Consider the following 20,184-nt stretch of genomic DNA (forward strand, 5'->3'; position numbering starts at 1 on the left):
AGCTCCCCAGGGCTGCGTGCTAAGTCCCTTCCTCTATTCCCTGTACACACATGATTGCACCCCACTGTATAACACCAATGCAATTATTAAATTTGCGGATGATACGACAGTGGTGGGGCTCATAAATAAGAACAATGAGTCTGCTTATAGAAAGGAAGTACAAAGGTTGATACTTTGGTGTAAAGAAAATCATCTCACACTTAACATCAAAAAAACTAAAGAACTCATAATTGATTTTAGGAGGAAGAGATATGTACATTTACCACTGTACATATACGGTGAGGAAGTGGAGAGAGTTGGTAGTTTTAAATTTCTGGGTACTTACATCTCAGAGGACCTCTCATGGACTATAAATGCCAACATGCTAATGAAGAAGGCACAGAAGAGGCTGTATTTCCTGAGAATGCTCGGCAAGTTAAATTTATCTCAGCATTTGCTTCTGTCATACTATCGTAGCACCATTGAGAGTGTCCTAACCTATGGCATTCTGGCATGGTTTGGGAGTAGCTCTGTAGCGGACAAAAAAGCTCTACAGAGAACCATTAAAATTGCCCAGAATATCATCGGGCTCCAGCTACCAACCCTGGATGACATCTTCACATCCCGCTGTCTAAGGAAATCACATAGCATCCTGAGAGACTCTTCCCATCCTGCTTATAACTTTTTTGAACTGTTACCATCTGGCAGAAGATATAGAACAATTAAGACTCGGACCACACGTTTTCTCAATAGTTTTTATCCCAGAGCTATAATTGCAATTAATAATGAGCTTAAAGACCACCAGTAGTGAATAATTAGTTGGACTGTGTAACTTGGCCTGCGGTGTAGATGTTTGTATTTTTAGTGGGGGACTTTTAGTGGGTGGGGAGTGTTTGGGAATTTTATGTGTGTGCATGTGTCTGGTCTCTGGGTGTCTGTGAATTTCGTTGTATGTGTATATACTTACAATGACAATAAATTATTATTATTATTATTATTATTATTATTATTATTATTATTATTATTATTATTATTATTATTATCCCCTTCTCTTTTCTTTCCTAATGTTTTAACCCAGTGGTTGAAAGTTTTCTATTATGTAACTCTTTTGTTTTTATAGTGTTATCCCATGTTGTAAGCCGCCTAGAGTGGTCTATCGACTAGATAGGCGGGATATAAATAAAATAAATAATAATAATGTGGCAGAAAGAGCATTCCAGAGAAAGAAACAAGCCTGAGGGAAAGAATGCTGTTCTCCTTCACTGGTCAAGTCTAAGTGAACTAATTCTTCACACTGATACACAATAGATCTGTGAGGCAGGTTATTCCCTTACTATTCTATCATCTTTATTCTTGCTCTATCCTCCCTTTAACACCACTGTGGGATTACCACCCCAAAATGGAAAACCTTGTAGAGTATGCATGAACATGAGTATGTGTAAATAAATACTTTTTGGGATTCACCAGCAGAACACAAGACTAGTGATGATAGACCACACAGAGAAAACATCATACAGTACATTTAGAAGCCAGTTCAGTAAAATTGAATGACACTGCAAAAAAATCAGCTGTGTCTCTTTTGCCCATCACAGAAACAGCAACCTTTAAGCACAATGAAGGATGGAACACCAATGAACGATGGGGCCCAAGAGATCCATTGTGCATTTGAGGATGTGTGAAAAGCCACAAGTTTGCAATCCCTACGAGTGGCACCTTTGATTCAGAGAGAGACAGCCTATACAATCTCTCTGTCTCTCACAGCCTCTCCCCTTACCTTCTCACACAGCAGTTAAGCTTTTAAAATCAAATGTCAGCACAGGCTTTCTAAAAGCTGGGGAAGGAGGGATGCATAGGTTACAGCTAGGAAGGGCTGCACTAACTCTTCTAATTATATGTTGGAATCCACACTTGTGAAAGTATTTTTAAAGGTTTTTTTTAACTTTTCCTGGTGCCATAGATGTTGAAAATCTTTGTTATTATTTTTTACTAATTCTAGATTTTATAGGGTTATATTTAAGATTTTATTACCATATGTATTGGTAATACCAATATGGTATTACCATATTGTTTTTGGTTTTTTGTTTGCTTGTTTGTTATTGTGTTTAATCTTGCAAAACCACCCAGAATAGTGCTTGCACTAATGGGGCAGTATATAAATCGAATGAATGAGATACATATGTAAGCATTCAAGTACTGGAAATATTTGACAGAAAAAGATATTGCATTGATATGAATAGATAAAGTGAGTGTCTTCTTAAATGTGATCACTTCTATATCCCAAATATTGTGTACCTCAAGATGAAAAGTTCCCCACACCTTTATAAATGAATGGTAATGACACTGCAAATTTGGTGCAGGATAGAGATAGCACTTTACAAGTTAGGAAGAAAACTTATTTTTACAGCTTCTGCAGTTTGAACTGCCAAACTGCAGAAACTAACAATCCCTATACAATTTGTAAAGGGAAACTCAGTGCAGCAGATGTCATTTCAGTTTATTCAAGATTAGAATTGTGACGCTATGACATATAAAACTACTTCTCACATTATGGCAGCTCACTGTAGCCAAAAGATTTACCTGGGAATTCAAGTTTCCAACATACACAGTCCTTCTAATCTCATCAATCTTGGAAGGATCCACATTGCCCATAATAGGTGGCTGGGGTATGTCTCCAATTGCTGTAATGTTATGATCCAACGCTGCTGCTGGTATAGCTCCCAGTGAACTAAGGGGAATTCCAATCTGAAAAAAAAAGCACAGTTTTTACAGAAGTGAGTACAACACTGTTTCTCAGGATGGGATTTAGAGATTTTTCGGACCTCAAATACCATAGCTCTCCATTCTGGGAAAGATCTACCTACCTTACAGGCACCTTGCAAATATCTGAACGTGATACATTCAGGACAGTGGCTCCCAACCTTGGGTCACCAGATGTTCTTGGACTTTAACTCCCAGAAATCCTGACCAGCACAGCTAGTGGTGAAGGCTTCTGGGAATTTTAGTCCAAGAACATCTGGAGACTGAAGGTTGGGAACCAATGATCTAAGGCCTAAATTAGAAGGAAGACCAAGCTCCACCAAAGGGTCCTGATCCGAAACAAACCTCCCTGATCCGGCACAAACACGACGACTGGGCAGAGAGTGGTCCAGCTAATACTACAAGTCTTCTACCTTAGGCTTTTTTCCCAGGTGGATCACACCGAGATGTTTTTGTCATGTACGTGCAAGATCTGTAGAACTCCCAGAATGGAGAATTATGCTATCTGTGTTCCAAGAAATCAAAAAAAATCTCATCCCTAGTAGTTTCTTTCTGCTGTGAATAGATGCAATCTTATTAATTTCAAAGACCGTTAAAATCAGTCGTGCCTAGAAATACCTAATAAATGGCCACAAGTCTCTTTAACTGACCCTAAACATTCAGTAGAACAACATTCTTTGTTGCACAAGCTATACACATGTTCAGTTTGTGATGTAAGTGTGTTTTTTAATGCTTAGCAAAAACGTTAGTATATAACCAGGTGAATCCTTTCAATTTCAGAAAGTTTAGCATATAACAGATGCTACTCCAATTAAGCTTTCATAACCGCTCCTGGAATCAATAACAAGACTTCACCAATTTGTTTTACCACTGTGCCATCATTCTCTATCTATCCCTGACCCCCATATTCTAGTCCCTTTTCACTTAACACCCAACTGTGGAGAATTCTAAAAAGAAGGCTTGTGGCACAATGGTTAAACTGCAGTATTTCAGTGAAAACTCTGCTCGTGACCCGAGTTCAGTCCTGGGTTCAGGTACAGTGGACCCTCGACTTACAGACGGCTCGACTTACGACTTTTCGAGTTACAGACTTCTCTGGCTGCAAAATTTAAATTCGACTTGCAGCCAGAGAATCGACTTACAGACCAGAAAAAAAACAAAATGGAACAAAAATAGAATAAAAACTGCCAGTTATGGGATTAATCGGTTTTCAATGCATTGTAGGTCAATGGAGATTTGACCTACAGACTTTTCGACTTGCAGCCACCATTCTAATACGGATTAATTCCGTAAGTAGAGGGTCCATTGTAGTTGGTTCAAGGTAGACTTCCATCCTTCCGATGTGAGTACCCAACTCACTGCAGGTTGCAGCAATATGTAGTCTGCATAATTAAAAATTATAAACCACCCAGAGAGTGTTTTAAGCATTATGGGGCTATATATAAACTTTTTCTTTGATTCTGCTTTAAACTTTCCTTACTATTGGTACTATTGGAACTTAATGACTGATTTTATAATTGTTCTACCTTACTAAAATTTTTGGGTTTCTGTTTAGATTTAGGCCACCGCTATAATGCAAAACACAGCTAAAATGAAATGGAAACAAAATATATACCATTAGATAGCATCATGTAGACCATGTCTAGATGGGCGGCATATAAATGAAATAAATAAATAAATAAATAAATAAATAAATAAATAAATAAATAAATAAATAAATAAACAAACAAATAAATAAACAAACAAATAAATAAATAAACAAACAAATTACATTCAGTCCTACTTACCGAACTCACAGGTGGTGTTGGTATAGGAAGCAATCCTCCACCAGGAATCAGACTCGTCATCGTAGGAGCAGGAGCCAAGAGAGACAGAGCTTTGGCTTCATCTGGAATTTTACCTGAAGAGCAAATGTTTTTATTAGCAAAGGTCAGGTCACCTTCCAAGTGTAACTTTCTATTTACCATACCCTTCAACTTAAAAAAAGAAACGAAAATAAAAACTATGAGAGCCTTACAAAAAAATAAAATATTTTTTTCCTTTTCCCCTGTTCCACCAGGAACAACAAGTGAGCAAAACTAGCAAGCTCATTACCAGATTTTTTTACTTTAAAAACTGAACAATGTAGACAATTATTTAACACTTTGAGCTATGGGTCACCTGTACTGGAAACTTAATGTTCATGAACCAAACGATATCAAGCATGGACGCTTTCGCAGGACGTTGTTTTCACGGTGATCGAAAGTTGTGTTACACATGACAACCGTTCGTGTTGGCTGCATCACTAATAGCACACAGAACATCAGATACAGAAAAGAAGAACATTTTTTAAAGTTTAATCCCCAGAAATGGCAAATAACCAAATTAGTCAAAGGAAAAAAAAAGAGGAAACAGGAGTGTGCTAACCAAAATCTGTGCTTTTCTTCTGCCCCAAGAAGGTATAAAAATATTGCAGATGCCTGCCAGAGGTCAGTCTGGCACAAGACAAAAATCTAGAATTCGACTAATTTATAGCTTGAGGACTTTAATTGAGTTCTGCATCCTACTTAAATTCAAGACAGTGTGAGTGATCTGAAGTCTTTACCAAAAGTCTTATGCAATCACACCATGTGTGCATATGCTAAAAATGGTTAATTACCTCTTCCAATAGCACAGTTAAGACAGTTTTATTTACAAAATGACAAAAAGGTATGGCTGGCTGTTCTCAATGCATCCTCTGGTGACAAGGCCAGTCTCTGCACAATATACTACATCTTATGTTTAAGGTTTTAACCAAAAAATGCTTATCCCTGGTGAAGCATTCTGTCTTCCCAGAACCACCATGGGTCCCGAACTTTGCTAAAACATACTTTTGTTAAGATGTCCTAAATTTTATTAAGTATTATAATTATAGGTTATAACTTAGCAGCCTAACTTAAAAAAGGTCAAGGATAAAATATCCAAATAGACATAGAGACCTCAAAGGAACAGCTGAATAACGGACCAGAAAGCACAAACTGCACCCAGCAAAGTGTTTGCCTAGCAGTCAATCTTGCCTGAAGTAACACTGAGTGTTACTTATCAAACTACCTAAAGGCATTTGAGTCAATTCAGTCCTCGCAAAGAATCTAAGAATCTGATGTTTTAATCCCATTTCCAAGGAAAGAAACTGAAGCACTTGAACATGGGGGTTCAAATCTTACTCTATTTGGCTAGGAGGTGGGATAACAGGTCTACCAATGTTAAAACCCAAATATGGCGAAAGTGTGTGCAGTAGAATTCAAATACAACTGTACTGTATTCCTATTTCTAATATTCCCATATTAATTTCAAAATTAAATTAGCACAATGATTTTTTTAAAAAAACTCTTCAGAATTCTGTCACTAATTTACAAGAACTAGACAGACTAGTTGTTGTAGGTTTTTTGGGCTGTTTGGACATGCTCTTAAGGTTTTTTTTCCTAACATTTCACCAGTCTCTGTGGCTGGCATCTTCAGAGGACTGGTGAAACGATAAGAAGAAAAACCTTCGGAACACGGCCAAACAGCCCGAAAAGCCTACAAAAACCATCGGATCCTGGCCATGAAAGCCTTCAAGAATACTAGACAGACTGTTGATTTTTCCCAGTACAATCATATATATTTATTTGGAAGTACAGTGGTGCCTCGCTTAACGAGTGCCTCGCTCAATGATGAATTCGCATAACGATGGCCTTTGCTGGAAATTTTGCCGCCTCACCTAACGATGTTTCCTATGGGGGATTTTCGCATAATGATGTTTGGGACCTTGCTTCACTTAACGATGACAGTTTTAGGTCCCCTGTTTCGCTTAACGTTTTTTTGACAGCCCTGTTTTCGCTATTTTAAAAATATTCTAAAATGTTTAAGATGCTTGGAATCGTTAGTGCACCTAATAAAACCTTCGTTAAAGTAATTTGGCTTCGTTCTGAGTCTTTTTGAATTTTTTGGTGATTTTTTTTCACCATTGAAATGTATTGAATAGGCTCCTATTGGAACAGATTAACCGGTTTTCAATGCATTCCTATGGGAAATGGTGTTTCGCTTAACGATGTTTTCACATAATGATGTTTTTAATGGAACCAATTAACATCGTTATGCGAGGCACCACTGTAACTAGTAATGGGTTTATCAAGGCTCACTTCCTGGTAGGCGGGTATAGGACTGAAGTTTCTCACACTTCAGTATTATGGACTGTATATGTTAAGAGATCTTTCTCTGTTGATGGGAGACTTTTAGATGCTGCCAACCTCTGCCAGTGGTACAGGGAGGAAGGTAATTCTTCGTCATTCCAACTCTTTTGGACAGAACCCCAGTCCACTCCAATCTGCTTCAGAGTACTGGGAACTGAGGTAGAAGTTGGGAGCAACACAGGGGAAATTCACCTAAAGGACTTCTCTCCCTGTTGCACTGACAGAAGTCTGCAGAATCAAGCCGTCAATCACTGAAGGGACACAGACTGGACATAATGATATGAATAAACCCTTAATTTATCATTCTAAAGTATTAAAGCTATAGCAAGTAAGCAGGAATATTTGGGACTATTTATACAGGAATATTTATACAGTGAACATTTTACTAGAAAACAAACCATTTTTTAAAAAAATTAGTGTTTTAAAAGATTTTCTTTCAAAACTAAACAAAAATCAAACAAAAATTCAATTTCTGATAACAAAAATAATGTTTACTAGCTGTAAATATTATCCAGGAAAAAAGGAAAAGAAAATACCCCATTCATCCATTATATCAAAACTTATATTTTGGACTATTTATTTTATTCCTAAATAATTGTAATTAGACATTTATCAGCTTAATGATAAAACCAGACCACAAATTCACAATAAAGTAGAAATGTATTCCATTGGTTACAATCTTGTCAAGACATTCACACAGATTGGACTCCTTCCTATGTTAAAAACACTGAGTATTGACAATGACTTAAATGACTTTCTTTTAGGCATGATATGAAGCGTGCTTGTGCGCACACATGCGCACATGCGTGTACACACACACACACACAGAGCATTCATTCAGAGCAAGACCATGTCATTTTAAACTGAATAATAACCAGTTACCCACAAATTTCCTGTCAATTCGCTTCCTGTCAATTTAAAACTCTTGCTGATATTTTATTCCCTCGCCTGCAAACATCTCTATACCTACCCAAAATTTAGTACACAGCTTTAGTACAAATCTTTTCAGCCCATCAGAAAAATCAGTATTTTAGGAGGTTTTGTTGTTACTAATATAATCCCTTATCTGCACACATTATTACCATATATTTCAGAGTATATGAAAAAAAAAATTTAAAGGGCAAGAGACACGATGAAAAAGATGGCAATGTAATTTGTTCTGTCATCTCTGCTGCAGAGAAAGGTAACAAAAGATGGTTGGCATTTTTCTTGGGAAGTTTTCGCAGAAAATATTCAAACTTGATGAAAACACTTCTATGAGGTGTCTCTGCTGTATCTAACAGAATATGTCGTAATCATGTGTCAAGATGCAAGGAAAAAAATAGTGGTGCTTGTCGTCTTCCCACAGAATGCTACAGTAAAGAGAAGACAGTATACAAAACAAAGACTGGTCAATACTTCAAAAGTTAATTCACAGTTATTCTGACTCTTCTCCAGTTTTGCAAAATTTGTTCTAAAAATTAACAGGCTGAATTTTAAAAATTCAAACAATAAATGATATGTTAATTTTGAAAACAAAATTGGCCCCTTTCATATATTCACCCAGACATGCAGAAGTGTCTTTCCCACACAGCTGCTCTAAATAGCTGAAGTATTCACATATACACAGCAGTTCAAACATTATGGGAAAGTGGCTCCTACACAGCCAAGTGTGTGAAAGGGGTCATTGTCTTTTTTATTTCTGGCAAACAACTTACTAAGGTCCATAACTTTACTTAGTTAAGAGCCAGAGAAGCTCCATTAAAAAAAACAAACAAACAACCCTAAAGTCAGGCAGTTTCAGAGAGCATTTCAGAAGGAATGAACTCTTCAAATTATAATCCAGAGAAAAATGTATTATTGGGCTAGCAAAAACAAACTGACTTTTCCGTTTATTTAAAAGCCCAGACCTAGCCTGGCTTATTCCCATAAATTTAAATGGATTGCTATTTCTAGTTACTTAGAATTAATCTACAGTCTAAATGCAAAGTCTAAAGCAGCTCTAGTGTTGTGCTGAAAAAATATCTGGTTGATAGAATCTCATCTATGAACAGTTTCACAGGGTCAAGTTTAAAATGAATCATGAACTCTTATAACAGAACACCATTTTACAGAACCAAAGAACCAGTTCACAGGTAGAAATGAAAGAATTAAAAGCAAAAAAAGGGATAAAATAAAAAAGAAAGAAGAGAAAAGAAAGCAAAATAAAATAATAAAAACAGAGACAGGGCGTCCATCTTCTGCAGGCCAGACTCCGCTCTCATTTCCCCCATGAAGTTGTCACTTGGCGGCAGGTTTAGTGGCATGGCAAACAATGCCTAATTCAGGCAAGTGTAACAGGTCTGCCTTGGCCAGTCTAGTCATCTAATAATGCACAAATATCACACAGAGAAAACATACAAAACCAAATTAATAGTCAAAATCCATCTACCAGAAAATGTGGACATAAAGTTTAGAATGATGATTAAAGATGGCATCTCTGATACATTGCAGGTTTGTCCTCTCTCAAGCCATAACAAAATTATAGAGCAATCTTAGATACACATACAACAGGTAAGGGAGCACATTTTGACAATGTAATGATGTTTCACTCTACCCAAAGTCACAGTACTGGTTAGTAATGTGAACAGTCTGAAGTATGTATGCAAGTGTTATACACTGAACAACAATTTTACTGCCCAATGAAGCCCTTTCCATGTGATGCTGAGAATCATTCCAGATAGACAAGATGGGCATATTTTAAAAACGTTTTGCAGTCACTCACTACTTTCTCTCCTTCCCTCTATTCCCACTTATTGTACAATGAGCAGTTGAGCAACAGAGGTATTAGATCCCAAACAAATGGATTTTCCAACAGAGGCCAGCCATTAGTAGAGCAGAAAATGAGAGCACTTAATTGTGCTGTAAGGTCTGAATCAACAGCTCATTTGTTCTAAGCAACAATCAAGGAAAGTGCTGAATCTGACCACTGCTCAACAAAAATACTTTGGAACACTTGTTACGTTCAACAATCATACCATTAAGGATCAGCAGTGATAACGTTCCTCTGCAAACAACTAAGCCCTTGGAACTCCTTCTGCGTATAGACTATCAGCCATAATTAATGGTACAATCATCTGCACACTTACCTGGCTGCAAATGCCAGTGAACTAAATGAGCTTACTTCTGAGCAAACTGTATGCTGAGTGATACTTAAGAAGCAGCACAAGTGACAGGAACTCTTTCAATCTTTTTTCCATTTACATGTATTGTGTAATGTATCTCTGCAATGTGCCAACACACTTGGAAATTGTAAAATGTAACTGAAGATAGCATATATGTTTGTATTTTCTTTATGTTCTATATTTCTTATTTTACTCTTGAATCTAGACAGCATAACATTTTATTGGCCCAGGATGCAGTGATAGCATCTGATAATCTTTCAGTTCATGCCAAGCATTTTATAATCTCTCCAACAATTTATCAGATCAATATTTCCAAAAAAAAAAAAAAAAAAACCTTATGTCAGAATCATCTGATTTCATATGAATTTTTATTCTGTAATTTAGTCCTAATAAACAGCAGCCATATGAAATGGGGTAAAAAGAGAAGATAAACACTACAAATACCACCGGAAAAATATTGGTGGCACGTTTGATGAAAAGTTTGATTGAAAAGTAGAAAGGCCTCTTTTTTTGTTGTCCCCTGTGGCCTCCCTAACAAGGTGGAAGAAGAAAGCTCTTGCTTTACTGAGGTTTCTCTAAGGAAAGATAAGAAAGACTGAAAAGGACACAGGAAAGGAAAAACTTTCTCAACTTAAAAGTTACATGGCGCACTAGGGAAAGGGATAGGAGGAAATGGGAAATTGGAATGCAAGACATCGTTTTTGAGAACAGATCAGCAGCAATGCTGCAGACTTCTTGACAAGCTAATTAAAAAATCTTTCTCCCTATACCAAAATAATTTAAGTAATAAATAAAAAATAAAGCCATCTTCAAACAGATAGGCAGACCAAGTATTTTTTTTTTTACTCTAGAAATCTGATTCTGGTTTGGTAAAATGTCCCCGTAACCCTAACAAATTACTGTAGAACTAGGAAATATCAAGAACATGCTAAACAAATTCTTTGGATCCATACTGAGATCACTGAAGAGAAACCCAGAATTAAAAATAAAAGTAAACATTAAAACTGGGAGGGAAGTAATTAGTTAATAATACTTTCAAAACTGTATTCTAATACAAAACAATTTAGCTAATTTTTTGCTTTCAATATATCAGCAACAGGGACACATTCTTAAGATTTTCTACTCCAGTACTGCATGTACTCCTGCTCTGGAAGAAAATTCTGATAATCAGCATATAAGAACAGAAATACGGCACTGTGTGCTCTCTACAAAGTTCCACCACTTGTTTCTTTTAGGTAGCACATTCATTTTTGGTAGATTGGCCAGAAACCTATTACATACATATACTGTACAGTATCCACATTACATATACAGATACATCAAACGATGTAAACTGCTGTAGCAAAATACCACTAGCTGGCATGTAACAAGGAATACAAGCATCGATGCCTTATAGCCAGCAGCAATTAACTGCTACAAATTATGCTGTCTGACTTGCACAACATATATTTTGTAAAAGGATGCTGGCCATTAACCCACACTACTAATTCTAAATCAAAGATTTTATAGAAGCTGCTAGTTTAGTAGAACTATGGGAAATGGTTATTTTAAATATAGATACAAAAAGGGTACATGAGAGGCACGAAATTCAGTTCTTGAATAACAGAAGTCTTTTCCATAGCTTTTTGGGCTTCCATGATTTAGCAAATATAACATTTCAACAGTAAGAAGGACTGTGAATCTTATCTAAATGTTTTTAAAAAGATGAGCTCCATAAAAATACACATCAATGAAATGATGCACAGGCATATCAATGGAAACCCATAGATTTTTATCAAATTGATTGCTAAAAGACATCTGATATTTTCTGACAAAACAATCTCAAGCAAAATGACAATATGGAAGCATCATTTCTTGTGTACTTTAGATATTGTTCCCAAAGTAACATTGAATCTGATATATTAATACATTTCAGTTAACAAATTAACAAAGTTATGGCTATGGGACAAACAGCAGATACTGTTAATTTTGAATACACATTACAGATATCCTTAGTAACCCTTCAATATGGAGCAGAAATCCAATTCAGTGAGAACATTTTGCCAAATATTCTCTCCTGTGTCCTGAGAAAAATGAAAAAATATTTTTGTTTCCTTGTAGCTTATATACAGTGGCTGGCTGTTTTGGAAGCCAGAGCAATCTAAGCAGCTACAGATATTTGACATATATTCTGAATATACATATACTCTAATCAGTGATGCGGATTTTCTGAAAAAATCTGAGTTGAAAAAAATACCAGGGTACCAAAGGTCAGAATCCTATTATTTACACCCATCAGTGTAATTCCATCAGTGTAAATTGCATACCAGTCACATGCCTCAACACCAACAAGAAATCTCTACACTGATTTTTTTAACTTGCATCAATTCAAAACTTTACATCAATGAATTTATTTTGGCATAATTTTTCAACTGGATTCTGGCCATTACTTTTTAATGACCCACAATGCATAAGCATTTCAACTAAATTATATGGTATAGGGGTTAGAGTGTCAGACTATTCATGAGACCTGTGTTAAAAATGACACTTAGACATGAGGCACATTGTGTTACTGGAGACAAACCACTCTTTTTCATTTATGCCTCCCTCACAGGGATCTTTAGCACAAGAATGGGCAACATGCCCATGGGCATCAGGTAGTTACTCCAACAGTTCCCAGTTCAACATAAAATATTATCCAAAATTGCTTATTCCCCATCTCAAGCTATGAGCAGCCTGTTTTTGTTCTTACATTTTAGCCCGCCTCAGCTAACTACTTTAGCATATCAACACTCTTTTTACTTAGTAAATCTAAAATATCTTGGAGGACCACAAAGAAATTTAACTTGAAAACCTGTGTGAAGTGGTTAGAAACTAAGAGGTTGTTATGATGATAGAAACTTCCCAAGCCCAAGAAAAAAGATTTGGGCTTGGGAAATTTGCAAAAATGAAATGAACATTGATCAAGCTTTGGTTTCAGTTTTGAACTGACCTACGTGGAATTTTTAAGTTGGTATTTGTTTGGATCATTACATTTATTTGCATTTGCATTTATAGCCACACCCTATGTATACTTAACACATATTTCCCAGGGGAAAACATCATTTCAGAACAGTACAGCAAAACTGATTTTGGTTCTGATTTAAGTCTTGCATGAGGATACTACTTTGTTGACTACACAAATGTTACATTTTTTTAACAGAGTTTTTTTCTGGAGAACAGTCAACACTGGAAAAAATTTCACCTCATTTTACTGACTATCTTGGGTTAGTGACCATCTCCACTGACTGGAGAAAACAACCTGGACAATTTCCTGTTCTATTTACTACCTTGTTTTTATGTATGTATGTCTGCATTTGAAATATGTATACTTTTTCCTCAAGAAGACCTTTGGAAATGCCATCCTTCTTGCAGGACTGATTCAGTTACAAATATTTCTGAGGTCATATTTTTCTACCTGAAAATTAAGAGTTAACCACAATTCTGGATTTTGGCTTATGCCGTCAGATGCCCTGTCCACCAACTCTTCACAGAGAAGTCCTTTCCTACGGCTTTCTCTATGACTGTTTTATCACTTGCAAAATATCCCGAAACCAATTTCATCTCTCCCTTCAGAACTGGAAAGCTAGAATTCAGATCTACATAGGTGCAATGGTATGACAATCATCCTTCATTAACTGTACATACAATGCTATTTTTATGGCATACATTTACAAAACACAGTAGGACCTCCTGGGGTTTGGTTCCAAGGGACCCATGGATACTAAAAACTGTGGATAACACTGTAAAAAAAGGGAGGAAATAGAAAATTATTTTCATATGCATTACCAGAAAATGGGCACTAGAGGGAGCCAGAGACCATACTATGTATTCTTTACTAACAAGTAATCATAGCATGGTTGATCTGGCTCCCTCTAGAAGCCGGTTCTGGTAATACATGTGAAATAGTTTTTCTGATTTTTTTTCTTTTAATATTTTCAGATTGTGAATAACTGAAACTGCAGATACTGCTCTCACGGATATGGGGGTCCTACTGTATTTTCGATGTGATGTGAAGGTAACAAACAGAGACTTATACTAGTATGATCCACTAGAGCCAATGAATAGTTCATTTACTCATTAACATCCCAAATTAAAAACTACGTTACTAATGAATGTAGAATGAGATACCATCTCTTGAGTCAATTCATAACTGAAAAAAGCTGATACTATGGTCAGGCGAAAGCGACTCATCTCAAGCCTATAGGTTTTACTAACACCTGAGGAAACTGGGCTTTCACTTCCATCTGTGTTACTCAATCCTTTATTATTCCACTTTCAAGCAGATAGCCAGCACAAAAGATGTCAGTGTTTTAGTGAAAGAAGCAAATGTTTGTTCTCACAAAATATAAAGGAAACACAAGCATATTCCATTAGGGAAAATGCCCAAAGTTTAGACCTAGAGAATAACACACACGCACAAACACACTCAAATAAATACCATTTCCAACCCCCTTTGAGCCATTTTTACCATCTCCCTCAAATGACAAGAATGACAAAGGTGAAAATAAAATCAACTCTTCTGGCACTACTACAAGCAATAAAACAGAACAAAAACCATTAAAATAAAAACGTGTGAAATACCAACCTTCTGCACAGGGCACAACTATCAGAGCTCTGTCAATAAAAACCGTGTTTGTTAGATGCTGGGCCACACCAACACTTGAAGATTCCCGAAATTTAATATAACATACTTTGGAGGAAAATGCGAGTGGTGCATTGCTGTAAGAAAAAGAAAGTAATTAAAGTCACCCAGTTTTCTCAGCATTGTTCATTTATAAATACTACACATGTAAATATGAAATACAAATGCACTTCACTTTGCGTTGGCACAAACATTATACTGACTCTCACTCATTAACAGAAGTTAAAGGATCAGGCTGATCTCTTCTGCTGAACCAGAGGTGGGCAAAATGTGTGTCCTGCAGTCCTCCTCAGGAGTGTTTATGTATGGAATTTTCAAGCCTCAGGAGCTTTCTTTTCTTACATTAGGGATTCTCAATGTCATACCCAAGAACCCAAAAAACAAAGTAAGACATGGCCATCTGTTTTGTTTCTTGCATTTTTCAGTGATTTTCCAAGCCTGAATAGTTAATGGCAGATACTGAGGGAGAAAATTCTATCTCCAGGCCTGCCAAGTACTGTAGTTCACCTCCATCCCAGACTGATAATACTCAAATTTTTGGCTTACATTACTTTTTAGTTAAATGACAGGGGCCACCTGCTGGAGTGCAGTGTAAAATATCTACACCTGAATTAAAGTATTCTGTGGCCAAAAATTTCTATTCCATACTAAAAAGTTTACAGTCATCCCAAAGTTAATTAACAATAATCATATGCTGTCAAACTTTTTTTTAATTTAGTTGTACACTTCAGAGTGGTGGTGGTGAGAAATTATTCTGTTACTATTATTAAACACATGGGGCATGCAAATTAAAAAGGAGGAGAGGACATCCAGTGAGTGATGGGGAACACTGGAAGAATTGTATATTATGAGTTTAATTTAAAACTGAATTTATCTTTTTGTCTTTAGCTATTTTTCTTTTCTATCTTGCATGTGTCATCTTATTATGAAAATAAAATAAAAATTAAAACAAAAACAAAACAGTTGGGAGTCAGAAATTCTTAATAATCTACTCCAAGTCACCAAAAGAGTGATCAATAGACCCTGACTGAGGGACTCCCCACTTTGACCTAGATTTTTCCCTTTTATGCAAGTATTTTCTGCACAAACATGATTTTCCACATTTAAGAATTTTGCTTCATTAACTTTAATCACAGTTAAGGAAAACCTTCAAACAGTTTTTTTAATAAATACATTCTATTCGCAATAGCCTAATCCCTCTTAATCACTAAACTAACAGTCTGCATTTATTCTGTCATTATTTTTTAAAATATACTGTGTATACTAAAATAAAATTGCTTCAAGTACTGTTGAAGAAACATTCCTTTATCCAGCAGTGAGCTTTAAATTTAAAATAGTAAAATCATTAAACTAACATTTTAACATTTGTTCATTTGAAAGAATTAAAAATAATTGTACAAGCAGCTGCATATGGTTTAAGAGCTACAATTATGCTCTTTAAAAGATCTTTAACAAATGGGACAATATTATAATAGTTGCAGTCCTGTTGCAGTAGGTTACTTTATTCATAGGTATGCCTCTGTGATTTTTTTAATGCTCAACTCTAAATACTGTGGTTAGTCTACAAAGTAATAGGGACATTTTAGTATGTTCGCATTTTCCCCATGCCTCCTTTTACCTTCCTTTTCTGCATAAAATGTAGGCTTGGACTATTCAGTTAGCAGGCACTTCCAGGTACCTGTGTTAATAACTATTCTTTGGCCATACAATAATATCTGGTACAGTACTATACTAAGGCTTAAATTAATTGTGACACTATTCAAAGAATTAGGAAATTGTAGTTTCCTTTAGAAGTTAATTGCAGAGAGGGTTATCTTAATTCAAATAAGTGCTGTGGGAGAGAAGGCTAAACCCTCCATGCTAGAGAGCCCTAATGTAACTGTCTCCTGCTGCTACCATTTACTTTCAATAAGCCATTAATACAATCCCTAATTGTTATGTTCAATCTGTTTTAGGCCTGATTTACTGCAGAGTGATCTATAAAACCATAGTGTGTGCTGCAAAGTCTGCAATGTCCAATATCAGCACAGTGTGAACTCTAAAATCCCAAGCTGTTTGTGAAAATTCCAATAGGATCTCTTAATTTTCAGTGACAGGAAACAGAATAGTAGAAGAGGATCAACATCAGTAAGTACAAAAGGGTGTACAAGAAGACAAAATATCCTTACTATATATATAAAACTGGTGGTAGCCATCACTGAAAGATCTAGGATTCCTAATATAAACAAACTGCACTCAAAACTTTATGTCAACGTACTGTAGCAGTGAAAAATGCATACATAGTGTTAGACATTGTTAGGAACCATTTGACCTAGAGGCCATTAAAAAGGAACTTCATTACATTTACTCTCTAATTCACATGGTAATATGTGAACTGTGCTGGATTCTATGGAAATTAGTCAAATTCTCTGAGGACAGAATGAGACAGTAACAAATCCAAGGACAGTGTAACTATGAAGGTGAATAGAGCTGTAGTTTGCTGGAAGAACACATGATCTGCTTGTAAAAAAATCCCATGTTCAAGTAAGTCTCAAAAGTCTTCTGTCTGAAAGTCTGGAGAGCTACTGCCAGCCCACCGAATGCTGTTGGAAATAAACTCCCATGAGCTCTAGTCAGCACAGCCAATGGCAAGCAATGCCATAAATTAGTTCAACTCCTGGGTGCTGTACTTTATTTATCTTAGCAAAGCAACTACACTGTAGAAAATATTGAGCTGCATGAACTAACAATGACCAGAGAGCTTCATACTCCTGTAGCAAATGGGCACAAACTATCCTATTCTGTTTTGAATTTTCCTGCACCTTTTGACAAACCATTTTAGGAAAACAGACTGGATGAAATTTGTCATGATTCAGAAAAACAACAGTTATTTCAAACATACAAGTGGCTTACATTTTATAACTAATTGCTAATAGCCTAAATGTGAAAGCCCATTGAACATCTTTGCTCTCACACAACTAGATGGACAGTACAGTGAAGATGACTGAATTAGCAGCCATCTTTATTGTACTCGTCTATGAACTAGAAGTCACAGCTGTTTGCTCAACAGCTATTTAGCAGAGAGCGGCTTGTCAAGCGCTTACCTTACACACCGGGTTAGGTTCATCTTGGTTTTAAAATTTGCACAAAGCGCTTGATTTTCTTTTAGGTAATACATACGCATAGAAGGGAAATGGACACTCAAGTGCTCACAGTTTATATTTCACTGCATTTTGATTTAAAACCTCATTTTACTGTTTTCTTTTGTTGTGGTGGTTTTGGATATGCTAATAGCAGGTAACAAACCTGATGCAAAGAGTCTCTATCTCAATGCAATGATAAGGAGTGAAGTGATTACTTTATAAAACTGAGCATCACTTCTATATAAAAATAATGTGTGACAGTACAGGAGTTAACAAAGATTTATAGCTTATTTTCTAAAACTAGATTGGTTTTGAGAAAATCACATTTACACTGTTGACAATGCTGACTTCACCGGGCAGTTAAGAGAATTTGAATGGAAGAATATATGTGTCTTTCTAAGGGGACCACTGAAAAATAAAGAATGGCTGCAGAAGTGTTCCAAAATTTTTATAATTATAATTTTTATAATCGTAATCAAATAAGAAGTTAGGTAAAGTAAAGTGCCATTAACATGATGAGGAAGCAGGGCTGGAGCAACTCCTCTGTCAGGCATAGGTATCATTAGAATTCTTAGATACTAAAAAACAATGGCAGAAAGAAATAGAAGTGTATAAATTGTGCATTTGGAGACAACAGACAGGCAGAGGTTTTTTCTTCTTTCATAAGGGCAGAATACAAGGTCATCATAAGCTGAATTGTGGGAAATTCAAGAGTAAAAGAAATATTTCTTCCCAGAATTTATAGCTTAAAGTGCTAATTTCATTACAGGATACAGTAATGAACACAATAAAGAAACACACAGAGAGAAAAGAAAAAGGTTGCTTCAACCAACACTAGGAAGGCCTATTACACCAGATGCATTTTTGTAAGGAATAAAGTACCAGCATTTCTAGGGAGCTTGTCCCCAAAGAATTGCAGCCTGATACTGAAAGCTCCTTTACTCCCCAATAACTAGGCGACAGACTGATGTGTAAGGCGGTCAACACATTCGTGCCATGGGTTTAAAAAAAAAAGGAGCCCTGAAATATATCAAGTATCTTGTTCGAGGGCTTTCTTAACGAAACGTACGGACAAACATGGCTAAGAGATGCAAGTCTAAAAAGGTCTGCCGTGGTTCTTTCCGCGGGACAGGTAGGCCCAGAGGGCCCGCGGTATCCCCTAGCACCAACGCCCGGGAAAAGAGTGGCAATCCTGGAGCTGCGCCTGAAGTGAAACGGGGGGGGGGGGGGTTTGGGAAAAAAACCGTCACCCGCCGCCATCTTAACTCCGGGCATCTCTATCTCTAAAGCTCCCGCAGCAGCAATCAAACAAACCCCCTGAAAGCCCACAAGCAACATGGCGGAGAAGGCATCCGGTCCGGTTTTCCCTCTCCCTCTTTCCCTCAAGGACCGTCGTTCCCGCCATTCTCTATGGCCTCAAAGGGCCCAGCCGGGCCTCACTTACTCCGGAGGGTAGAGGCGCAACTCCTCGATGTCTCCTAAGAAACCGAAAAGCGTCCTCATCTGCTCGCTAGTGACTGCCGAGGATAAATTGGTGACCTGAATAACTGAAGTCGGCGTCAAAGGGAAGCCAAGCGGCACCCCGATCCCACCGCTGTTCATCATGATGGCGGCTTCTTCACTGTCTCCACCGTTCTAACAACCACAGGGCCGATGAAACGGAAGTCATCATAAAGGAGAAAAAAACGTGTCTGTCCTAGAGCGGCCACGTGTCCTGGATATGCGTGGACTCGGTTTCCCCCTGTTGTGGAGGCGGCTGATATGAGAGTTCTTGCGTAGAGCTGAGCCATGAGCGTAAGGGCGTGTTAGCTGGTGATGTGGTGACTAAGAAGGCGACAAGCGGACTTCACTTGATGGTTAGCGAATTAGTGGAAGCGGTGGACATCCATAAATACCACCATACTCTTTGAACTTTGAAGTATCACCATTGTTTCCTTCTCAGTCATCTCAATAACTTCATACAGCAAACGGGAGTTAGCAGCATTGGATTAAAACGAGTCATACTTGTGACTTTTAGTACCTTAATGAAAATATTATTTTGTACTTTTATGAATTTAAAAGATCAAAATATCAAATCCAGCCTCAACTACCTCTGGAGGCCAAAAAAAAATATTGAAACTGAGGTTGTCCTACTTTGGGCAAATTAGGTAGGGCTTTGCGGGGGGGGGGGGGGAAGGGCAATGCTGGCAAAAATGGAAGGAAAAGAGGAAAACGAATACAAGATGGATTTGCTCCCTATAGGAAGCCACAAGCTTGGGTTTACAAAGGCTGCTGAGCAGAGGACATTCTGGGGATACCTCATTCATAGGGTCGCCGTAAGCGAGACAGCA

At 37.0% G+C, this 20,184-nt stretch overlaps 1 protein-coding gene across 3 annotated transcripts in view; it reads right to left on the reverse strand.

Moving 5' to 3' along the window:
- The window catches only part of SREK1 (splicing regulatory glutamic acid and lysine rich protein 1), a 41,938-nt gene extending 21,980 nt beyond the window's left edge, over window positions 1-19,958 (reverse strand). Inside the window, exons 1-6 of one of the 3 annotated variants that reach the window (XM_078384545.1) lie at window positions 19,299-19,474; window positions 14,676-14,809; window positions 8,009-9,269; window positions 4,897-5,020; window positions 4,524-4,636; window positions 2,557-2,721 (exon numbers count right to left, since the gene is read on the reverse strand). In XM_078384545.1, coding sequence (XP_078240671.1) covers window positions 2,557-2,721; window positions 4,524-4,583 — 225 coding nt within the window. In that variant the 5' untranslated portion in view covers window positions 4,584-4,636; window positions 4,897-5,020; window positions 8,009-9,269; window positions 14,676-14,809; window positions 19,299-19,474. Of the gene's footprint in view, window positions 1-2,556; window positions 2,722-4,523; window positions 4,637-4,896; window positions 5,021-8,008; window positions 9,270-14,675; window positions 14,810-19,298 lie in introns of all 3 variants that reach the window. The other 2 variants (XM_078384544.1, XM_020783699.3) reach the window with 2 other exon arrangements.
- Window positions 19,959-20,184: the final 226 nt, after the last annotated feature.

This window comes from Pogona vitticeps, chromosome 2, assembly GCF_051106095.1.
Source record: "Pogona vitticeps strain Pit_001003342236 chromosome 2, PviZW2.1, whole genome shotgun sequence".
Taxonomy (NCBI): Eukaryota; Metazoa; Chordata; class Lepidosauria; order Squamata; family Agamidae; genus Pogona; species Pogona vitticeps.